We start from the raw sequence: 25,310 nt of genomic DNA, 5'->3' as shown, positions 1-25,310 counted from the left end.
CAGCAGCGATCTTGCGACGCAAGACAAAGGAAGAACTTAATGTTGAGAGGTGCCTAACTGCGCCAAATTAGTTGCCAGAACTGGGTAGTCGTGGATCCGAAGAAGAGCACGCGGTAGCAAGATCGCACAGAGTATGAGCCGCTCGTGGTCCATCGCCAGGTGATTGTGTCTGGGGAGCTGGAGAGGGAGACCAGTTGGATACGGCGCCAGAGGTTGATGTACTCGACGGTGGCCTCTGGCCCAAGCACGCACTGGATATCAGATATCCAGGAGGGGCTCTCGATGGCCTCGCAGACCAGGCGCGTGCGGTGATGTCGCTTCGAGACGGTGTCCACGATCGTAGGAGCGAACTCGATGATAGATTGCCCGTTTAGCCAGTGATCTGTCCAGAAACGGCAAGTCCTCCCGTTCCCCAGCTGCCAATGGGTGGATGCACGGAATATCTGCTGAGCCTCGGGTCATGCAATAGATGGAGGTTCCGCCATGGCCGAGTATCATCCGTGGATTGAAGCCAAAGCCACCGCGTGCGCATCACCGTGCCCGCGCGCTGCAAGTCACGCACACCCAGTCTGCCAAGATCAATGGGCCTGCAAACCTTTGCCCGACTGACCAAGCAGCAGCCCTTGCGTGCATCTTTACATCCTTGCTAGAGGAAATCCCGTATGATTCTCGTGACCTGCTTTAGGGTGGTGGGGGAGATTGCAATCGCCATAAGGATGTGGGTGGGCATCTCGGTGAGAACATGCCGCACCGGAGCCAAGCGCTCCCCACGCGAGAGGAAGAAAGCTTTCTAGGTCGCGAGCGTGCGTGTGAGCTTGTCAACAAGGGGAAGCAAGTCACCGGATGAAGCTTTCCGGATGGAGAGTGGCAGCCCCAGGTACTTGATCGGGAAAGCTGCCACGGGACAAGCCATGGCCTGGCCAATGGCCGCAGGCTCGTCTTCAGAGCAGCGGATGGCCGTGGCGGAGCATTTGGCAAAATTGGTGCGAAGGTCGGATGCCTCACCAAAAGCATGAAGGAGCGCACGAACCACACCCAGTTCAGCCTGGTTGGGGTGACAGAAGACGACCACGTCGTCGGCAAACAGGGAGACGCTGGTTGACGCATGCCTAGCAGTTAGTCAGCACAATATGCCGCTTTTTGAGCAGCGTGCTGCAGGAGGGAGTTCAGGTTGTCGATGACGATGGCGAACAACATCGGGGAAACGGGGTCCCCCTGGCGCAGGCCGCAGCCGTGAAGAATGGGATGCCTGAGATTCCTAGTGATAAGGACACACCATCGAGATGAGGATGAAAATCCAGGCACACCACCGATTGCCGAAGCCCAGGTGGGTGAGCGTCTCCAGCGGGAAGGGCCAGGCCATAGTATCAAAAGCGCGAACTATGTCAAGTTTCAGCAGTGCTCTGGGGGCTTTCAGGTTGTGCAGGAGACGAGCTATTTGTTGCACAAGAAGGTGGTTGTCATGGACACCTCGCCCTGTGATGAATGCGCTCTGGTTCGAAGATACCGGCATTCCCATCCTTGGAGCCAGCCGTAAAGAGAAGACTTTGGCGAAGAGCTTGGCAAGGAGGTGGGTAAGGCTGATCAGGCGATAGTCAGCCAAGGTAGCCGCGTCGGATCGCTTGGGCAGTAGTGTAATGAGGGCTTGGTTGAGCTTTTGAAAGCCACATCCGTTCATCGCAAAAAGCTTGTCGAAGGCTTGGCACACATCTCCTTTGATAGTATCCCAGCAGGAGTGGAGGAATTCAGTGGTGAATCCGTCGGGCCCGGGGGCCTTGCCCGCTGGTAGCTTGTTGATGACGTCCCAAATCTCCTTCCCGATGAAGGGCAGCTCAAGCTCTGAGAGGTCAAAGGATCGCTGATCGATGGCTTGGAGATTGAGGGTGAACTCACGTGGCGAGGCAGAGCCAATGATCGAGGAGAAATGAGCATAGGCGGCCCGGGCCATGCCCTCATCATCGGTGATGATCTCATTGCCCACACGCAGGCAGTCAATGGCGTTTTTCTTGCTTCGATCCGCCGCGTGAATCTTGAGGAAGGCACTGCTCGTGTCCCCCTCCTTGAGCCAACAGAATCGGGCGCGCTCACACGCAATGGATCGCTCAAGGGAGGCAAGACCCAGATACTTGCATTTGAGCTCGTGCCTAAGCCAAGCCTGGACCGGTGTCAAAGCCCTTGAATCCCGAGCGGTGTCCAGGCGCAGTATTAGCTCACACGCTACCATGAGCTGAGTGGAGATGTGCCCCAGAGTGCGCGCGCTCCAGCCTTGAAGCTTGCGAGCCGTGGCTTTTAGGCGTTGGTAGATTGTTCTGAAGGGGTTGGGTCCGGCGCAATCGAGTTCCAAGCCTCCTCAACGACCTGATGAAATCCATCCAGTTTGATCCAAAAGCGCTTGAAGTGGAACCGGCGTTTGGCCGGGGCGTGAGGCGAGCAGTCCAGAAGGAGCGGGCTATGGTCCGAGACCGTCGAGGCCAGGCAACACAAGATGCAGTGCGGGTGGAGCAGCTCCCATGACGGAGTAGAGAGGATTCTGTCGTTCCGGATAAGCGTGGGGTTCACCTGCTCGTTAGAACAAGTATAACGCCTCCCATGAAGGTAGATGTCCCGGAGGGCAAGGTCAGAGATAAGGCGGCGGAAACGATTCATCATGCTGCGATTTACGCGATTGTTACTCTTGTCAGCCATCGAGGCTATCATGTTGAAGTCGCCCCCGATAATCCAAGGTCCTGAGAAGGACGAGTGGAGGTCATGCAGCTCGGCGAGGAACTCAAGCTTGCTAGCGTCATCTTGAGGGCTGTAAACGCCCGTGATCCACCACGGGTCGTAGCCCACGGGGGTCGTGACAGTGGCTAAGACGTGATATGTGCCAACGTAGCGGTTGGATAACCCAACCAGATCGGGCTACCACGCGAGAAGGATGCCACTGCGGGTGCCATCAGTGGGGAGGAAGTAGAAGTCCTAGAAGGCCCCTCCCAAAGTTTCTGCGATGATTTGGGGGGTAACATTGGAGAGCTTCATCTCTTGAAGACAAACTATGCATGGAGAAGCAGCTGAGATGACAGAACGGACCGCCGTACGTTTGGCCCCATTCTTAAGACCGCGCATGTTCTAGAAAACAACTTTTCGGTTTTGATACATAGGAAGGATGGGGGGCAGGGGACACAACAAGAGTGTTGGTCAGATCTCGACAAAGCAAGAGGGCGGCGGCGCGTGGCTGGATATCATGCCTGGAGGCACCCGCCAGCCATAGAAGTCCGCAAAATCTTGAACGACGTCAGCTGCAAGGGGCTCCTCGAAGATCTTGGTGTACTTCTGAAGGATGGCTGGGGAAACGGGCTCGTCATTCTTAAGCACGCCCAGTCGCCGCAGAAGCACATGCTTGGCCTTGGATTCGGAGTCCAGCCCATGGTCCGCGGCTACGATCCTGCCACTCCGCCTTGGCGTGAAGTTGGAAGGGATGGCACCTCGTTTTCATCGCTGCACCGGTGTGGCGAGGACGGGCGTCAACGCTGCTCGGATGGAGCTCAGGTAGCTTGCTGTGGCATCTGCAGCGGGTTGGTTAGGAGGTGAAGGGGCGGCGAGACCAGTGTTGGGGGGATGTGGCTCGTCCACCGCCACGGAAACGGGCGTGGTAGCATGCACATGCATTGCCTGTGCATGGGCGCCAGGCTACTGTTGGAAATATGCCCTAGAGGCAATAATAAAAGGATTATTATTATATTTCCTTGTTCATGATAATTGTCTTTTATTCATGCTATAATTGTGTTATCCGGAAATCATAATACATGTGTGAATACATAGACACCAACATGTCCCTAGTAAACCTCTAGTTGACTAGCTCGTTGATCAATAGATAGTCATGGTTTCCTGACTATGGACATTGGATGTCATTGATAACGAGATCACATCATTAGGAGAATGATGTGATGGACAAGACCCAATCCTAAACATAGCACAAGATCGTATAGTTCGTTTGCTAGAGTTTTTCCAGTGTCAAGTATCTTTTCCTTAGACCATGAGATCGTGTAACTCCCGGATACCGTAGGAATGCTTTGGGTGTACCAAACATCACAACGTAACTGGGTGACTATAAAGGTATACTACGGGTATCTCCGAAAGTGTCTATTGGGTTGACATGGATCAAGACTGGGATTTGTCACTCCGTATGATGGAGAGGTATCTTTGGGCCCACTCGGTAATGCATCATCATAATGATCTCAAAGTGACCAAGTGTCTGGTCACGGGATCATGCATTACGGTACGAGTAAAGTGACTTGTCGGTAACGAGATTGAACGAGGTATTGGGATACCGACGATCGAATCTCGGGCAAGTAACGTACCGATTGACAAAGGGAATTGTATACGGGGTTGCTTGAATCCTCGACATCATGGTTCATCCGATGAGATCATCGAGTAGCATGTGGGAGCCAACATGGGTATCCAGATCCCGCTGTTGGTTATTGACCGGAGAGCCGTCTCGGTCATGTCTACATGTCTCCCGAACCCGTAGGGTCTACACACTTAAGGTTCGGTGACGCTAGGGCCGGCGCCACCCCTAGGGGAGCCTATATAAAGGGGGGAGGGAGGGGCAGCCGCACCCTTGACTCTTGGCGCCTCCCTCTCCCCTGCTACACCTCTCCCTCTCGCAGAAGAACGGCGAAGCCCTGCTGCGGTGACTGCTGCATCCACCACCACGCCGTCGTGCTGCTGGATCTTCATCAACCTCTCCTTCCCCCTTGCTGGATCAAGAAGGAGGAGACATCACGCTGACCGTACGTGTGTTGAACACGGAGGTGCCGTCCGTTCGGCGCTAGGATCTCCGGTGATTTGGATCACGTCGAGTACGACTTCCTCATCCCCGTTCTTTGAATGCTTCCGCGCGTGATCTACAAAGGTATGTAGATGCAATCCGATCACTCATTGCTAGATGAACTCATAGATGGATCTTAGTGAAACCGTAGGAAAATTTTTGTTTTCTGCAACGCTCCCCAACAGTGGTATCAGAGCCAGGTTTATGTGTAGTTCTTTTTGCACGAGTAGAACACAATTTGTTGTGGGCGTAGATGTTGTCAACTTTCTTGCCGCTACTAGTCTTATTTTGCTTCAGCCGTATTGTGGGATGAAGCGGCCCGGACCAACCTTACACGTACGCTTACGTGAGACCGGTTCCACCGACTGACATGCACTAGTTGCATAAGGTGGCTGGCGGGTGTCTGTCTCTCCCACTTTAGTTGGAGCGGATTTGATGAAAAGGGTCCTTATGAATGGTAAATAGAAGTTGACAAATCACGTTGTGGCTTTAACGTAGGTAAGAAAACGTTCTTGCTAGAACCCTCTTGCAGCCACGTAAAACTTGCAACAACAATTAGAGGACGTCTAACTTGTTTTTGCAGCAAGTGTTCTGTGATGTGATATGGCCAAAGTTGTGATGAATGATGAATGATATATATGTGATGTATGAGATCATGTTCTTGTAATAGGAATCACGACTTGCATGTCGATGAGTATGACAACCGGCAGGAGCCATAGGAGTTGTCTTTATTTTTTGTATGACCTGCGTGTCATTGAGAAACGCCATGTAAATTACTTTACTTTATTGCTAAACGTGTTAGCCATAGTAGTAGAAGTAATAGTTGGCGAGCAAGTTCATGGAGACACGATGATGGAGATCATGATGATGGAGATCATGGTGTCATGCCGGTGACAAGATGATCATGGAGCCCCAAGATGGAGATCACAGGAGCTATATGATACTGGCCATAACATGTCACTATTATTCGATTGCATGTGATGTTTATCATGTTTTTGCATCTTGTTTACTTAGAACGACGGTAGTAATTAAGATGATCCCTCATAATAATTTTAAGAAAGTGTTCCCCCTAATTGTGCACCGTTGTGACAGTTCGTTGTTTCGAAGCACCACGTGATGATCGGGTGTGATAGATTCCAACGTTCACATACAACGGGTGTAAGACAGATTTACACATGCAAACACTTAGGTTGACTTGACGAGCCTAGCATGTACAGACATGGCCTCGGAACACAGAAGACCGAAAGGTCGAGCATGAGTCGTATAGAAGATACGATCAACATGAAGATGTTCACCGATGTTGACTAGTCCATCTCACGTGATGATCGGACACGGCCTAGTTAACTCGGATGATGTTATACTTAGATGACTGGAGGGATGTCTATCTAAGTGGGAGTTCATTGAATAATTTGATTAGATGAACTTAATTATCATGAAGTTAGTCTAAAATCTTTACAACATGCATTGTAGATCAAATGGCCAACGTTGTCCTCAACTTCAACGCGTTCCTAGAGAAAACCAAGTTGAAAGACGATGGCAGCAACTATACGGACTGGGTCCGGAACCTGAGGATCATCCTCATAGCTGCCAAGAAAGATTATGTGCTACAAGCACCGCTAGGTGAAGCACCTGCTCTCCCTGCAGAACAAGACGTTATGAACGCTTGGCAGACACGTACTGATGATTACTCCCTCGTTCAGTGCGGCATGCTTTACAGCTTAGAGCCGGGGCTCCAAAAGCGTTTTGAGAGACACGGAGCATATGAGATGTTCGAAGAGCTGAAAATGGTTTTTCAAGCTCATGCCCGGGCCGAGAGATATGAAGTCTCCGACAAGTTCTTCAGCTGTAAGATGGAGGAAAACAGTTCTGTCAGTGAGCACATACTCACTATGTCTGGGTTACATAACCACTTGACTTAGCTGGGAGTTAATCTCCCGGATGACGCGGTCATTGACAGAATCCTTTAGTCGCTTCCACCGAGCTACAAGAGCTTTGTGATGAACTTCAATATGCAGGGGATGGAAAAGACCATTCCTGAAGTATTTGCAATGCTGAAATCAGCAGAGGTAGAAGTCAAAAAGGAACATCAAGTGTTGATGGTGAATAAAACCACTAAGTTCAAGAAGGGCAAGGGTAAGAAAGCCTTCAAGAAGGATGGCAAGGGAGTTGCCGCGCCCGGCAAGCAAGCTGCCGGGAAGAAGCCAAAGAATGGACCCAAGCCTGAGACTGAGTGTTTTTATTGCAAGGGAAGTGGTCACTGGAAGCGGAACTGCCCCAAATACTTAGCGGACAAGAAGGCCGGCATCACGAAAGGTATATGTGATATACATGTAATTGATGTGTACCTTACCAGTACTCGTAGTAGCTCCTGGGTATTTGATACCGGTGCGGTTGCTCACATTTGTAACTCAAAGCAGGAGCTGCGGAATAAGCGGAGACTGGCGAAGGACGAGGTGACGATGCGCGTCGGGAATGGTTCCAAGGTCGATGTGATCGCTGTCGGCACGCTACCTCTACATTTACCTACGGGATTAGTTTTAAACCTCAATAATTGTTATTTAGTGCCAGCTTTGAGCATGAACATTGTATCAGGATCTCGTTTAATTCGAGATGGCTACTCATTTAAATCCGAGAATAATGGTTGTTCTATTTATATGAGAGATATGTTTTATGGTCATGCTCCGATGGTGAATGGTTTATTCTTAATGAATCTCGAGTGTAATGCTACACATATTCATAGTGTGAATACCAAAAGATGTAAGGTTGATAATGATAGTCCCACATACTTGTGGCACTGACGCCTTGGTCACATAGGTGTCAAACGCATGAAGAAGCTCCATGCAGATGGACTTTTAGAGTCTCTTGATTACGAATCATTTGACACGTGCGAACCATGCCTCATGGGTAAAATGACCAAGACTCCATTCTCAGGAACAATGGAGCGAGCAACCAACTTATTGGAAATCATACATACTGATGTGTGCGGTCCAATGAGTGTTGAGGCTCGCGGTGGCTATCGTTATGTTCTCACCCTCACTGATGACTTAAGTAGATATGGGTATGTCTATTTAATGAAACACAAGTCTGAGACCTTTGAAAAGTTCAAGGAATTTCAGAGTGAGGTTGAGAATCAACGTGACAGGAAAATCAAGTTCTTGCGATCAGATCGTGGAGGAGAATACTTGAGTCACGAGTTTGGCACACACTTAAGAAAATGTGGAATAGTTTCACAACTGACGCCGCCTGGAACACCTCAGCGTAATGGTGTGTCCGAACGTCGTAATCGCACTCTATTAGATATGGTGCGATCTATGATGTCTCTTACCGATTTACCGCTATCATTTTGGGGATATGCTTTAGAGACTGCCACATTCACTTTAAATAGGGCTCCGTTGAAATCCGTTGAGACGACACCGTATGAATTATGGTTTGGGAAGAAACCTAAGCTGTCGTTTCTAAAAGTTTGGGGATGCGATGCTTATGTCAAGAAACTTCAACCTGAAAAGCTCGAACCCAAGTCGGAAAAATGCGTCTTCATAGGATACCCTAAAGAAACTATTGGGTATACCTTCTACCTCAGATCCGAAGGTAAGATCTTTGTTGCCAAGAATGGATCCTTTCTAGAGAAGGAGTTTCTCTCGAAAGAAGTAAGTGGGAGGAAAGTAGAACTTGATGAAGTATTACCTCTTGAACCGGGAAATGGCGCAACTCAAGAAAATGTTCCTGAGGTGTCTGCACCGACTAGAGAGGAAGTTAATGATGATGATCATGAAACTTCAGATCAAGTTGCTACTGAACTTCGTAGGTCCACAAGGACACGTTCCGCACCAGAGTGGTACGGCAACCCTGTCTTGGAAATCATGTTGTTAGACAACGGTGAACCTTCGAACTATGAAGAAGCGATGGCGGGCCCGGATTCCGACAAATGGCTAGAAGCCATGAAATCCGAGATAGGATCCATGTATGAAAACGAAGTATGGACTTTGACTGACTTGCCCGTTGAGCGGCGAGCCATAGAAAATAAATGGATCTTTAAGAAGAAGACAGACGCGGATGGAAATGTGACCATCTATAAAGCTCGGCTTGTCGCTAAGGGTTATCGACAAGTTCAAGGGGTTGACTATGATGACACTTTCTCACCCGTAGCGAAGCTGAAGTCCGTCCGAATCATGTTAGCAATTGCCGCATTATATGATTATGAGATATGGCAAATGGACGTCAAAACGGCATTCCTTAATGGTTTCCTTAAGGAAGAATTGTATATGATGCAGCCAGAAGGTTTTGTCGATCCTAAGAATGCTGACAAGGTGTGCACGCTCCAACGCTCGATTTATGGGCTGGTGCAAGCATCTCGGAGTTGGAACATTCGCTTTGATGAGATGATCAAAGCGTTTGGGTTTATGCAGACTTATGGAGAAGCCTGCGTTTACAAGAAAGTGAGTGGGAGCTCTGTAGCATTTCTCATATTATATGTAGATGACATAATTTTGATGGGAAATGATATAGAGCTTTTGGACAGCATTAAGGCCTACTTGAATAAGAGTTTTTCAATGAAGGACCTTGGAGAAGCTGCTTATATATTAGGCATCAAGATCTATAGAGATAGATCAAGACGCCTCATAGGTCTTTCACAAAGCACATACCTTGATAAGATATTGAAGAAGTTCAATATGGATCAGTCTAAGAAGGGGTTCTTTCCTGTGTTGCAAGGTGTGAAATTGAGCTCAGCTCAATGTCCGACCACGGCAGAAGATATAGAAGAGATGAGTGTCATCCCCTATGCCTCAGCCATAGGGTCTATTATGTATGCCATGCTATGTACCAGACCTGACGTAAACCTTGCCGTAAGTTTGGTAGGTAGGTACCAAAGTAATCCCGGCAAGGAACACTGGACAGCGGTCAAGAATATCCTGAAGTACCTGAAAAGGACTAAGGAAATGTTTCCCATTTATGGAGGTGATGAAGAGCTCGTCGTAAAGGGTTACGTCGATGCTAGCTTCGACACAGATCTGGATGACTCTAAGTCACAAACCGGATACGTGTATATTTTGAATGGTGGGGCAGTAAGCTGGTCCAGTTGCAAGCAGAGCGTCGTGGCGGGATCTACATGTGAAGCGGAGTACATGGCAGCCTCGGAGGCAGCGCATGAAGAAATTTGGGTGAAGGAGTTCATCACCGACCTAGGAGTCATACCCAATGCGTCGGGGCCGATCAAACTCTTCTGTGACAACACTGGAGCTATTGCACTTGCCAAGGAGCCCAGGTTTCACAAGAAGACTAGGCACATCAAGCGTCGCTTCAACTCCATTCGTGAAAATGTTCAAGATGGAGACATAGATATTTGTAAAGTACATACGGACCTGAATATAGCAGATCCATTGACTAAACCTCTCCCTAGAGCAAAACATGATCAACACCAGAATTCCATGGGTGTTCGATTCATCACAATGTAACTAGATTATTGACTCTAGTGCAAGTGGGAGTCTATTGGAAATATGCCCTAGAGGCAATAATAAAAGGATTATTATTATATTTCCTTGTTCATGATAATTGTCTTTTATTCATGCTATAATTGTGTTATCCGGAAATCATAATACATGTGTGAATACATAGACACCAACATGTCCCTAGTAAGCCTCTAGTTGACTAGCTCGTTGATCAACAGATAGTCATGGTTTCCTGACTATGGACATTGGATGTCATTGATAACGAGATCACATCATTAGGAGAATGATGTGATGGACAAGACCCAATCCTAAACATAGCACAAGATCGTATAGTTCGTTTGCTAGAGTTTTTCCAATGTCAAGTATCTTTTCCTTAGACCATGAGATCGTGTAACTCCCGGATACCGTAGGAATGCTTTGGGTGTACCAAACGTCACAACGTAACTGGGTGACTATAAAGGTATACTTCGGGTATCTCCGAAAGTGTCTGTTGGGTTGACACGGATCAAGACTGGGATTTGTCACTCCGTATGATGGAGAGGTATCTTTAGGCCCACTCGGTAATGCATCATCATAATGAGCTCAAAGTGACCAAGTGTCTGGTCACGGGATCATGCATTACGGTACGAGTAAAGTGACTTGCCGGTAACGAGATTGAACGAGGTATTGGGATACCGACGATCGAATCTCGGGCAAGTAACGTACCGATTGACAAAGGGAATTGTATACGGGGTTGCTTGAATCCTCGACATCGTGGTTCATCCGATGAGATCATCAAGTAGCATGTGGGAGCCAACATGGGTATCCAGATCCCGCTGTTGGTTATTGACCGGAGAGCCGTCTCGGTCATGTCTACATGTCTCCCGAACCCGTAGGGTCTACACACTTAAGGTTCGGTGACGCTAGGGCCGGCGCCCCCCCTAGGGGAGCCTATATAAAGGGGGGAGGGAGGGGCAGCCGCACCCTTGACTCTTGGCGCCTCCCTCTCCCCTGCTACACCTCTCCCTCTCGCAGAAGAATGGCGAAGCCCTGCTGCGGTGACTGTTGCATCCACCACCACGCCGTCGTGCTGCTGGATCTTCATCAACCTCTCCTCCCCCCTTGCTGGATCAAGAAGGAGGAGACGTCACGCTGACCGTACGTGTGTTGAACACGGAGGTGCCGTCCGTTCGGCGCTAGGATCTCCGGTGATTTGGATCACGTCGAGTACGACTTCCTCATCCCCATTCTTTGAACGCTTCTGCACGTGATCTACAAAGGTATGTAGATGCAATCCGATCACTCGTTGCTAGATGAACTCATAGATGGATCTTGGTGAAACCGTAGGAAATTTTTTGTTTTCTGCAACGTTCCCCAACAGCTACAGGGTGGGGCACTGGTCTAGTTGCGAATCCTCCTCGGGCAGCGGGGAAGTAGGGGAAGGGATGGCCTGCCTCGGATCCACAGCCTGGTCCATGCTGCATGGCCGTGAGGAAAGCGCTGCAGGGCTGGGGCCAGCCTCCACGGGATGCGAGATGGTATCCTCCATAGCCTCCTCGAGGAAAGCGAGCGCGGGGGCTGACAAGGCTGCAAAAGGCGTGCTAGGCATCGCGTGGGCCACATCTCGACCAGCTGCATGAGCAGGGACAAGGGCAAGCGCTTGTGAGGCATTGGCGGAAGACGCGCGAACAACCGACAAGGTAACAACATCAGAGGACTGCAGGTGTAGGGGCGGGCGAGGGGGGCGCTGATCAGGATCAGCAGAGGCCTGGGTTTGAACGGGCGAGGACCCAGACGTTGCTAGCAGAGGACCAGGAATACGCTGGTCATCGCGCTGATCATCAGGGCCCACCGTGGTTTGGACCGGTGCGGCAGGTGGAGCCCGGGACAACCTTTCCCGAACAGGGGCCCACAGCGCGGCTGCGCCCACCGCGGGGTAGGGGCCTAGGATGCCCTGGAAGGTTCTGGAGCACGGTAAAGTCCGGCGGCGCCACCCACCTCCGGCATCCTTGGATGAGCCGGCACGGCGGGGCGACGGGTTTCGAGGGCGGCGAGGGAAGTCATGGACGCGCGGCCAAGCTGGCGGCACCGGAGGCTGGTGATCATCATTGCCTGCCTCATTGTGACGCCCGGATAATTAAGCTACAGTAACCCTCTACTAATGATGTCGTGTCACCGCTATCACTGTAGTTAATCTCGCGTTAGTTCGAAATCGATTCGAAATTCATATTTGAAATAAAGTCAAACAATAAAAGTTTTCAAATATTAAAACTAAAATGTTCTGGATGTGGCCAATAATCCATAATAATTATTAGTGAGTAAACCACATTTTTATAAAGTAATTAAAGGCAATGAACTAACTACAACAGCAACAAAAACAATTATTAAATGCGTTTTAGAAATAATAAAATATTAAACTATTTTATTTAGTTGCCCAAATCTAATGGGGCAGTAGCATATTTATGATGGGTTTCGTAGTAATTTCAAAAAATTTCCTACGCACACGCAAGATCATGGTGATGCATAGCAACGAGAGGGGAGAGTGCTGTCTACGTACCCACGCAGACCGACTGCGGAAGCGTTGACACAACGTAGAGGAAGTAGTCGTACGTCTTCGCGATCCAACCGATCAAGCACCGAAACTACGGCACCTCCGAGTTCGAGCACACGTTCAGCTCGATGACGATCCCCGGACTCCGATCCAGCAAAGTGTCGGGGAAGAATTCCATCAGCACGACGGCGTGGTGACGATCTTGATGCACTACAGCAGCAGGGCTTCGCCTAAACTCCGCTACAGTATTATCGAGGAATATGGTGGCTGGGGGCACCGCACACGGCTAAGGAATAGATCACGTGGATCAACTTGTGTGTTTCTGGGGTGCCTCTGCCTCAGTATATAAAGGAGCCAAGGGGGAGGGGGGCGCCGGCCAGGAGGAGGGCGCAGGAGGAGTCCTTCTCCTTCCGGGAGTAGGACTCCCTCCCCAATCCTAGTTGGACTAGGATTCCCCGAGGGGGAAAGAGAGAGAAGGGGGGCCGGCCACCTCTCCTAGTCCTAATAGGACTAGGGGGAGGGGGGAGGCGCGCGGCCACCTTGGGCTGCCCCTTTCTCCTTTCCACTAAAGCCCATCTAGGCCCATATGGTTCCCGGGGGGTTCCGGTAACCTCCCGGTACTCCGGTAAAATCCCGATTTCACCCGGAACACTTCCGATATCCAAACATAGGCTTCCAATATATCAATCTTTACGTCTCGACCATTTCAAGACTCCTCGTCATGTCCGTGATCACATCCGGGACTCCGAACAACCTTCGGTACATCAAAATGCATAAACTCATAATATAACTGTCATCGTAACCTTAAGCGTGCGGACCCTACGGGTTCGAGAACAATGTAGACATGACCGAGACACGTCTCCGGTCAATAACCAATAGCGGGACCTGGATGCCCATATTGGCTCCTACATATTCTACGAAGATCTTTATCGGTCAGACCGGATAACAACATACGTTGTTCCCTTTGTCATCGGTATGTTACTTGCCCGAGATTCGATCGTCGGTATCCAATACCTAGTTCAATCTCGTTACCGGCAAGTCTCTTTACTCGTTCTGTAATACATCATCTCGCAACTAACTCATTAGTTGCAATGCTTGCAAGGCTTATGTGATGTGCATTACCGAGAGGGTCCAGAGATACCTCTCCGACAATCGGAGTGACAAATCCTAATCTCGAAATACGCCAACCCAACATCTACCTTTGGAGACACCTGTAATGCTCCTTTATAATCACCCAGTTACGTTGTGACGTTTGGTAGCACCCAAAGTGTTCCTCCGGCAAACGGGAGTTGCATAATCTCATAGTTATAGGAACATGTATAAGTCATGAAGAAAGCAATAGCAACATACTAAACGATCGGGTGCTAAGCTAATGGAATGGGTCATGTCAATCAGATCATTCAACTAATGATGGGACCTCGTTAATCAAATAACAACTCATTGTTCATGGTTAGGAAACATAACCATCTTTGATTAACAAGCTAGTCAAGTAGAGGCATACTAGTGACACTTTGTTTGTCTATGTATTCACACATGTATTATGTTTCCGGTTAATACAATTCTAGCATGAATAATAAACATTTATCATGATTATAAGGAAATAAATAATAACTTTATTATTGCCTCTAGGGCATATTTCTTCAGTCTCCCACTTGCACTAGAGTCAATAATCTAGATTACACTGTAATGATTCTAACACCCATGGAGCCTTGGTGCTGATCATGTTTTGCTCGTGGAAGAGGCTTAGTCAACGGGTCTGCAACATTCAGATCCATATGTATCTTGCAAATCTCTATGTCTCCCACCTGGACTAGATCCCGGATGGAATTGAAGCGTCTCTTGATGTGCTTGGTTCTCTTGTGAAATCTGGATTCCTTTGCCAAGGCAATTGCACCAGTATTGTCACAAAAGATTTTCATTGGACCCGATGCACTAGGTATGACACCTAGATCGGATATGAACTCCTTCATCCAGACTCCTTCGTTCGCTGCTTCCGAAGCAGCTATGTACTCCGCTTCACATGTAGATCCCGCTACGACGCTTTGTTTAGAACTGCACCAACTGACAGCTCCACCGTTTAATGTAAACACGTATCCGGTTTGCGATTTAGAATCGTCCGGATCAGTGTCAAATCTTGCATCAACGTAACCATTTACGACGAGCTCTTTGTCACCTCCATATACGAGAAACATATCCTTAGTCCTTTTCAGGTATTTCAGGATGTTCTTGACCGCTATCCAGTGATCCACTCCTGGATTACTTTGGTACCTCCCTGCTAGACTTATAGCAAGGCACACATCAGGTCTGGTACACAGCATTGCATACATGATAGATCCTATTGCTGATGCATAGGGAACATCTTTCATATTCTCTCTATCTTCTGCAGTGGTCTGGCATTGAGTCTTACTCAATTTCACACCTTGTAACACAGGCAAGAATCCTTTCTTTGCTTGATCCATTTTGAACTTCTTCAAAATTTTGTCAAGGTATGTTGTTTGTGAAAGTCCAATTAAGCGTCTTGATCTATCTCTATAGATCTTTATGCCTAATATGTAAGCAACTTCACCGAGGTCTTTCATTCAAAAACTCTTATTCAAGTATCCCTTTATGCTATCCAGAAATTCTATATCATTTCCAATCAGTAATATGTCATCCACATATAATATCAGAAATGCTACAGAGCTCCCACTCACTTTCTTGTAAATACAGGCTTCTCCGAAAGTCTGTATAAAACCAAATGCTTTGATCACACTATCAAAGCGTTTATTCCAACTCCGAGAGGCTTGCACCAGTCCATAAATGGATCGCTGGAGCTTGCACACTTTGTTAGCTCCTTTTGGATCGACAAAACCTTCTGGTTGCATCATATACAACTCTTCTTCCAGAAATCCATTCAGGAATGCAGTTTTGACATCCATTTGCCAAATTTCATAATCATAAAATGCGGCAATTGCTAACATTATTCGGACAGACTTAAACATCGCTACGGGTGAGAAGGTCTCATCGTAGTCAACCCCTTGAACTTGTCGAAAACCTTTTGCGACAAGTCGAGCTTTGTAGACAGTAACATTACCGTCAGCGTCAGTCTTCTTCTTGAAGATCCATTTATTCTCAATTGCTTGCCGATCATCGGGCAAGTCAACCAAAGTCCATACTTTGTTCTCATACATGGATCCCATCTCAGATTTCATGGCTTCAAGCCATTTTGCGGAATCTGGGCTCACCATCGCTTCTTCATAGTTCGCAGGTTCATCATGATCTAGTAGCATGACTTCCAGAACAGGATTACCATACCACTCTGGTGCGGATCTTACTCTGGTTGATCTACGAGGTTCAGCAGTATCTTGATCTGAAGTTTCATGATCATTATCATTAGCTTCCTCACTAACTGGTGTAGGTGTCACTGAAACAGTTTTCTGTGATGTACTACTTTCCAATAAGGGAGCAGGTATAGTTACCTCGTCAAGTTCTACTTTCCTCCCACTCACTTGTTTCGAGAGAAACTCCTTCTCTAGAAAGTTTCCGAATTTAGCAACAAAAGTCTTGCCTTCGGATCTGTGATAGAAGGTGTATCCAATAGTTTCCTTTGGATATCCTATGAAGACACATTTCTCCGATTTGTGTTCGAGCTTATCAGGTTGAAGCTTTTTCACATAAGCATCGCAGCCCCAAACTTTCAGAAACGACAACTTTGGTTTCTTGCCAAACCACAGTTCATAAGGCGTCGTCTCAACGGATTTTGATGGTGCCCTATTTAACGTGAATGCGGCCGTCTCTAGAGCGTATCCCCAAAACGATAGCGGTAAATCAGTAAGAGACATCATAGATCGCACCATATCTAGTAAAGTATGATTACGACGTTCGGACACACCATTACGATGTGGTGTTCTGGGTGGCGTGAGTTGCGAAACTATTCCACAATTTTTCAAATGTACACCAAACTCATAACTCAAATATTCTCCTCCACGATCAGATCGTAGAAACTTTATTTTCTTGTTACGATGATTTTCAACTTCACTCTGAAATTCCTTGAACTTTTCAAATGTTTCAGACTTATGTTTCATTAAGTAGATATACCCATATCTGCTTAAATCATCTGTGAAGGTGAGAAAATAACAATATCCGCCACGAGCCTCAATATTCATCGGACCACATACATCTGTATGTATGATTTCCAACAAATCTGTTGCTCTCTCCATAGTACCGGAGAACGGTGTTTTGGTCATCTTGCCCATAAGGCACGGTTCGCAAGTACCAAGTGATTCATAATCAAGTGGTTCCAAAAGTCCATCATAATGGAGTTTCTTCATGCGCTTTACACCGATATGACCTAAACGGCAGTGCCACAAATAAGTTGCACTCTCATTATCAACTCTGCATCTTTTGGCTTCAACATTATGAATATGTGTGTTACTACTATCGAGATTCAACAAGAATAGACCACTCTTCAAGGGTGCATGACCATAAAAGATATTACTCATATAAATAGAACAACCATTATTCTCTGATTTAAATGAATAACCGTCTCGCATCAAACAAGATCCAGATATAATGTTCATGCTTAACGCTGGCACCAAATAACAATTATTTAGGTCTAATACTAATCCCGAAGGTAGATGTAGAGGTAGTGTGCCGACTGCGATCACATCGACTTTGGAACCGTTTCCCACGCGCATCGTCACCTCGTCCTTAACCAATCTTCGCTTGATCCGTAGTCCCTGTTTCGAGTTGCAAATATTAGCAACAGAACCAGTATCAAATACCCAGGTGCTACTGCGAGCATTAGTAAGGTACACATCAATAACATGTATATCACATATACCTTTGTTCACCTTGCCATCCTTCTTATCCGCCAAATACTTGGGGCAGTTCCGCTTCCAGTGACCAGTCCGCTTGCAATAGAAACACTCAGTTTCAGGCTTAGGTCCAGGTTTGGGTTTCTTCTCTTGAGTAGCAACTTGCTTGCCGTTCTTTTGAAGTTCCCCTTCTTCTTCCCTTTGCCCTTTTTCTTGAAACTAGTGGTCTTGTTGACCATCAACACTTGATGCTCTTTCTTGATTTCTACCTCCGCAGCTTTCAGCATTGCGAAGAGCTCGGGAATAGTCTTGTTCATCCCTTGCATATTATAGTTCATCACGAAGCTTTTGTAGCTTGGTGGCAGTGATTGAAGAATTCTGTCAATGACGCAATCATGTGGAAGATTAACTCCCAATTGAATCAAGTGATTATTATACCCAGACATTTTGAGTATATGCTCACTGACAGAACTGTTCTCCTCCATCTTGCAGCTATAGAACTTATTGGAGACTTCATATCTCTCAATTCGGGCATTTTCTTGAAATATTAACTTCAACTCTTGGAACATCTCATATGCTCCATGACGTTCAAAACGTCGTTGAAGTCTCGATTCTAAGCCGTAAAGCATGGCACACTGAACTATCGAGTAGTCATCAGCTTTGCTCTGCCAGATGTTCATAACATCCGGCGTTGCTCCTGCAGCAGGCCTGGCACCCAGCGGTGCTTCCAGGACGTAATTCTTCTGTGCAGCAATGAGGATAATCCTCAGGTTACGGACCCAGTCCGTGTAATTGCTACCATCATCTTTCAACTTTGCTTTCTCAAGGAACGCATTAAAATTCAACGGAACAACAACACAAGCCATCTATCTACAATCAAACATAAACAAGCAAGATACTAATCAGGTACTAAGTTTCATGATAAATTTAAGTTCACTTAATCAAATTAATTAAAGAACTCCCACTTAGATAGACATCCCTCTAATCCTCTAAGTGATTACGTGATCCAAATCAACTAAACCATAACCAATCATCACGTGAGATGGAGTAGTTTTCAATGGTGAACATCGTTATGTTGATCATATCTACTATATGATTCACGCTCGACCTTTCGGTCTCCGTGTTCCGAGGCCATATCTGTATATGCTTGGCTCGTCAAGTATAACCTGAGTATTCCGCGTGTGCAACTGTTTTGCACCCGTTGTATTTGAACGTAGAACCTATCACACCCGATCATCACGTGGTGTCTCAGCACAAAGAACTTTCGCAACGGTGCATACTCAGGGAGAACACTTCTTGATAATTTACTGAGAGATCATCTTATAATGCTACCGTCAATGAAAGCAAGATAAGATGCATAAAAGGATAAACATCACATGCAATCAATATAAGTGATATGATATGGCCATAATCATCTTGTGCTTGTGATCTCCATCTCCGAAGCACCGTCGTGATCACCATCGTCACCGGCGTGACACCTTGATCTCCATTGTAGCATCGTTGTCGTCTCGCCAAATTTATGCTTCCACGACTATCACTACCGCTTAGTAATAAAGTAAAGCATTACATCGCGATTTCATTTCATACAATAAAACGACAACCATAAGGCTCCTGCCAGTTGCCGATAACTCGGTTACAAAACATGATCATCTCATACAATAAAATTCAGCATCATGTCTTGACCATATCACATCACAACATGCCCTGCAAAAACAAGTTAGACGTCCTCTACTTTGTTGTTGCAAGTTTTACGTGGCTGCTACGGGCTTTAAGCAAGAACCAATCTCACCTACGCATCAAAACCACAACGATAGTTTGTCAAATAGACTCCGTTTTAACCTTCGCAAGGACCGGCCGTAGCCATACTTAGTTCAACTAAAGTTGGAGAGACAGTCGCCCGCAAGCCACCTGTGTGCAAAGCACGTCGGGGGAACCGGTCTCGCGTAAGCGTACGCGTAAGGTTGGTCCGGGTCGTCTCGTCCAACAATGCCGCCGAACCAAAGTATGACATGCTGGTAGGTAGTATGACTTATATCGCCCACAACTCATTTGTGTTCTACTCGTGCATATAACATCAACATAAATAACCTAGGCTCGGATGCCACTGATGGGTTTCGTAGTAATTTCAAAAAATTTCCTACGCACACGCAAGATCATGGTGATGCATAGAAACGAGAGGGGAGAGTGCTGTCTACGTACCCACGCAGACTGACTGCAGAAGCGTTGACACAACGTAGAGGAAGTAGTCGTACGTCTTCGCGATCCAACCGATCAAGCACCGAAACTACGGCACCTCCGAGTTCGAGCACACGTTCAGCTCGATGACGATCCCCGGACTCCGATCCAGCAAAGTGTCGGGGAAGATTTCCGTCAGCACGACAGCGTGGTGACGATCTTGATGCACTACAGCAGCAGGGCTTCGCCTAAACTCCGCTACAGTATTATCGAGGAATATGGTGGCTGGGGGCACCGCACACGGCTAAGGAATAGATCACGTGGATCAACTTGTGTGTTTCTGGGGTGCCTCTGCCTCAGTATATAAAGGAGCCAAGGGGGAGGGGGCGCCGGCCAGGAGGAGGGCGCAGGAGGAGTCCTTCTCCTTCCGGGAGTAGGACTCCCTCCCCAATCCTAGTTGGACTAGGATTCCCTGAGGGGGAAAGAGAGAGAAGGGGGGCCGGCCACCTCTCCTAGTCCTAATAGGACTAGGGGCAGGGGGGAGGCGCGCGGACACCTTGGGCTGCCCCTTTCTCCTTTCCACTAAAGCCCATCTAGGCCCATATGGTTCCCGGGGGGTTCCGGTAACCTCCCGGTACTCCGGTAAAATCCCGATTTCACCCGGAACACTTCCGATATCCAAACATAGGCTTCCAATATATCAATCTTTACGTCTCGACCATTTCGAGACTCCTCGTCATGTCCGTGATCACATCCGGGACTCCGAACAACCTTCGGTACATCAAAATGCATAAACTCATAATATAACTGTCATCGTAACCTTAAGCGTGCGGACCCTACGGGTTCGAGAACAATGTAGACATGACCGAGACACGTCTCCGGTCAATAACCAATAGCGGGACCTGGATGCCCATATTGGCTCCTACATATTCTACGAAGATCTTTATCGGTCAGACCGGATAACAACATACGTTGTTCCCTTTGTCATCGGTATGTTACTTGCCCGAGATTCGATCGTCGGTATCCAATACCTAGTTCAATCTCGTTACCGGCAAGTCTCTTTACTCGTTCTGTAATACATCATCTCGCAACTAACTCATTAGTTGCAATGCTTGCAAGGCTTATGTGATGTGCATTACCGAGAGGGTCCAGAGATACCTCTCCGACAATCGGAGTGACAAATCCTAATCTCGAAATACGCCAACCCAACATCTACCTTTGGAGACACCTGTAATGCTCCTTTATAATCACCCAGTTACGTTGTGACGTTTGGTAGCACCCAAAGTGTTCCTCCGGCAAACGGGAGTTGCATAATCTCATAGTTATAGGAACATGTATAAGTCATGAAGAAAGCAATAGCAACATACTAAATGATCGGGTGCTAAGCTAATGGAATGGGTCATGTCAATCAGATCATTCAACTAATGATGTGACCTCGTTAATCAAATAACAACTCATTGTTCATGGTTAGGAAACATAACCATCTTTGATTAACAAGCTAATCAAGTAGAGGCATACTAGTGACACTTTGTTTGTCGATGTATTCACACATGTATTATGTTTCCGGTTAATACAATTCTAGCATGAATAATAAACATTTATCATGATTATAAGGAAATAAATAATAACTTTATTATTGCCTCTAGGGCATATTTCCTTCAATTTATTTATACTAAAATTCAAAACTAGTTCATTATTTCATAAAAAACCTTAGTAGACAATAATAAAATAAAAAATAAAAAATAAACTAAAACAAATGAAAAAAACCAAACAAAATAAAAGGAGAACCCCCTACTAGGCTTCGGCCCACCAGGCCGCCTTGCAGGCCCAACCGGCCGCGCCCCCACTCCCTTATCCTATCCCCACTCCCCCGAACCCTAACCACCCTCCCCCACTCACTCCCACTCCTCTCCCCATGTTCCACTCCTCTTCCCCCCGATCTGGATCGGGGACAGCGACCTCGTCGCCCTCGCGACCCAACGCCGCCGCCGCACACCGACTCGGTCCGGCTTCGCCCCCGCCGCTCGACGCCATCGCTGGAGCCACCCCGCCGGATCGCCGCCTCGCCGTCCTCTTCGTCGCCGACCTCGTCACCGTCCTCCTCCCCACGGGTCGCCGCCGAGCCCGTTGCCATGCCCCTCCCGCTCCCCTGTGAGCCGCCACCTCCCTCCTCCACCCTCTCCTCCTCTGTGCGCGCGCCCCGCCGTCCACCTGCGCACGCGTCGCCCTCGCTCGCCTGCCGTCACCCATGCCCGTAGCCGCCGTCTCCACTCCGCCTGGCAGTGCTTGGCCTCGCCTCCTTGGTCGCGTCCCCGCGGGCGCTCGCATCGCACACCCCCCCATTCCCCCGTACACTCCGCGCTCGAGCTCCGAACGGGCTCGCGTCCGCCGTGCCCGTCACCGTGAGGCCCGCCTCGCCTGCTACCGCATGCTGCCTCCCTCCGCCGCAGCCTCCCTGCTCCCTTCTCCGTCTCCCGCATCTGTCGTGGCCTCGCCCCCCACCCACGGCCTCTACTCCGCCGCTTGTTGCACGCCGTCCCGCGTCGCTCGCTCGCCCCTGGCACAGCGCGCTTGCGCCATCCGCTGCCTCTGGTGCCCCGGCCCGGCCTCACCCTACCCCTCTCCGGCACCGCCCAGCGCTCCTCCCGTCCCTCCCGCTCCGGCCCCTGGCGGCCGGCGTCGTCGCGGCCCTCGCTAGCCGCCGCCCGGGTCTGCCCCGTCTAGCAGCGCCCGATAGGGCGCCCAAGCCCAGTGCACCGCGCTCATTACCCGCGCCCAAACCCGCTAGGCCTCCCCTGGGCCATAGACAGTGGGGCCCCATGCCCAGAATGATTAAAAAAAATGAAAATGAATAATAAATAAATAAATAAATAAATTAACTTAATTAATCTTGTTTAATTAACCTAATTAGTTAATTAACTTAATTAACTATTGTTAATTAACTAAACAGTGAATGACATGCCGGACCCACACGTCAGTTTGACTAAGTCAACGCCATGTTGACTGCTGACGTCATGATGACGTCAACGAACACTATTCTGGATAATGTTGATTTAAAATAATTAAATAAATCCTAAAAATGATTTAAATCTTTTAAAATTAATGTAAAATAAACCGTAGCACGGATGAAAAAACTTTATACATGAAAGTTGCTCAGAACGACGAGACGAATCCGAATACGCAGCCCGTTCGTCCGCCACACATCCCTAGCATAGCATACATGCAACTTTTCCCCTCCGGTTCATTAGTCCAAAAACGCGAAACACCGGGGATATTTTCCCGGAGGTTTCCCCCTTCACCGGTATCACCTCCTACTGCGTTAGGGCACACCTAGCAGCGTTACTTGTCATGTCATGCATGGATATGCATCTGTTTGCATTGTATTCATTGTTTCTTCCCCCTCTTCTCTCAGGTAGACTACGAGACTGACGCCGCTGCTGGTGCCCCGATCAACTACTGTGTTGATGACCCCTCCTTCTTGCCAGAGCAACTAGGAAAGCCCCCCCCCTTGATCAACCCGATATCGCCTATTCATTCTCTCTGCTGCTTGCATTAGAGTAGTGTAGCATGTTACTGCTTTCGGTTAATCCTATTCTGCTGCATAGCCTGTCATTGTTGCTACTGCTGTTACCTTTGCCTGCAATCCTAAATGCTTAGTATAGGATGCTAGTATTCCATCAGTGGACCTACATTCTTGTCCATCTTCTATGCTATATTATTGGGTCGTGGTCACTTCGGGAGGTGATCACGGGTATATAATTACATACATATTATATGATACATGTGGTGACTAAAGTCGGGTCGGCTCGTAGAGTACCCGCAAGTGATTCCGATGAGGGGCTGAAAGGATAGGTGGTTCCATCCCGGTAGAGGTGGGCCTGGGTTCCCAACGGCCCCCGACTGTTACTTTGTGGCGGAGCGACAGGGCAGGTTGAGACCACCAAGGTGAGAGGTGGGCCTGGCCCTGGTCAGCGTCCGCGGTCACTTCAAAATAACACGCCTAACGAGATCTTGGTATTTGATCTAAGTCTGGCCACTGGCCTATACGCACTAACCAACTACGCAGGAACAGTTATGGGCACTCGACGTCGTGGTATCAGCCGAAGCCTTCTTGACGTCAGCGACTGAGCGGCGCACGCCGGATTGGACTGGAATGCCTGCTCTTGTATTAGGGAGGCTAGGTCTGCTTACTGGCCGCGTTCGCAATGTGCAGGTGTGCAATGGGCGATGGGCCCAGACCCCTGTGCCATAGGATTTAGACCGGCATGCTGACCTCTCTGTTGTGCCTAGGTGGGGCTGCGACGTGTTGATCTTCCGAGGCCGGACATGACCCAGAAAAGTGTGTCCGGTCAAAGGGGATCAAGCATGTTGAGAAATGTGGTGCACCCCTGCAGGGAAGTTTATCTATTCGAATAGTCGTGTCCCTCGGTAAAAGGACGACCCGGAGTTGTGTCTTGACCTTATGACAACTAGAACCGGATACTTAATAAAACACACCCTTCCAAGTGCCAGATACAACCCGGTGATCGCTCTCTCACAGGGCGACGAGGAGAGGATCGCCGGGTAGGATTATGCTATACGTTGTTACTTGGTGAACTTACCAGCTACTCTCTTCTACATGCTTCAAGATGGAGGTTGCCAGAAGCGTAGTCTTCGATAGGCCTAGCTATCCCCCTCTTATTATGGCATTCTGTAGTTCAGTCCACATATACTACCCATTTCATTGATACTGATGCATATTTAGTGTAGATCCTTGCTTGCGAGTACTTTGGATGAGTACTCACGGTTGCTTTGATACTTCTTTTTCCCTTTTCCCGGTTATTGCGATCATATGATGGAGTACAGGATCCAGAGGATGATTTTACGTGGAGTTCGACTTCGAGGAGTAGTTAGGAGGTCCTAGGCAGGAGGCCTTGCCCTTTCGATCGTTGCTACTTTTGTGCTAGCCTTCTTAAGGCAATCTTGTTTAACTTATGTCTGTATTCAGATATGATTGCTTCCGCTGACTCTTATGTATTCGAGCCTTCGAGGCCCCTGGCTTGTAATATAAAGTTTGTATTATTTTAATTTGTGTCTAGAGTTGTGTTGTGATATCTTCCCGTGAGTTCTTGATCTTGATCATACACATTTGCGTGTATGATTAGTGTACGGTCAAATCGGGGACGCCACAACCTTGCCCGGGCGGCGGCGGGGAAGGAAAACGATAGTCGAAGGAGTGCCTGAGGTGGATCGAGACAGGGAAACGCAGCATGGGATGCGGTCGGCATCCTCATCCACCATCTCATCAGGCTCGCCGAGGAGGAGCTCGGAGGAGCGTGGGATGGCGTCGGGGTTCAAAGTCTAGGCAGAGAGGCAAAACGCAGACATGTCACTGCCGTCGACGGTCTCCAGCGTGACGGTGTCGATCTTGCAGAACGGTGAGAGGAGCTGCTGCGCCGAGGCCAGGTCCCAGGCGTGATCCGGGATTCCACGGATCTCAATGTCCACCCTGATGCGCATAGAGATTGGCTCCACGTCGACGATGCGGCTCCAAGGCTGGAGCAACAGCCGAA

The 25,310-nt window shown here is 48.3% G+C and overlaps 1 protein-coding gene across 1 annotated transcript; it reads right to left on the bottom strand.

The window, feature by feature from the left end:
- Positions 1 to 2,289: 2,289 nt before the first annotated feature.
- Positions 2,290 to 2,685, bottom strand: LOC147979035 (uncharacterized). Its single transcript, XM_087514993.1, has one exon. It carries the CDS (start codon positions 2,683 to 2,685, stop codon positions 2,290 to 2,292), a length of 396 nt encoding a protein of 131 aa, XP_087371119.1.
- Positions 2,686 to 25,310: the final 22,625 nt, after the last annotated feature.

This window comes from Triticum urartu, chromosome 3A, assembly GCF_056163025.1.
Source record: "Triticum urartu cultivar PI428250 chromosome 3A, HENAU_Tu73, whole genome shotgun sequence".
NCBI classification, from domain to species: domain Eukaryota; kingdom Viridiplantae; phylum Streptophyta; class Magnoliopsida; order Poales; family Poaceae; genus Triticum; species Triticum urartu.
Note: the sequence above shows the minus strand (reverse complement) of the source record. Positions and strands in the feature narration are given on the sequence as shown.

Bases quoted from the DNA above. Each gene is read 5' to 3' on its own strand.
- LOC147979035 (XM_087514993.1), bottom strand. From the start codon at position 2,685: ATGGCTGACAAGAGTAACAATCGCGTAAATCGCAGCATGATGAATCGT.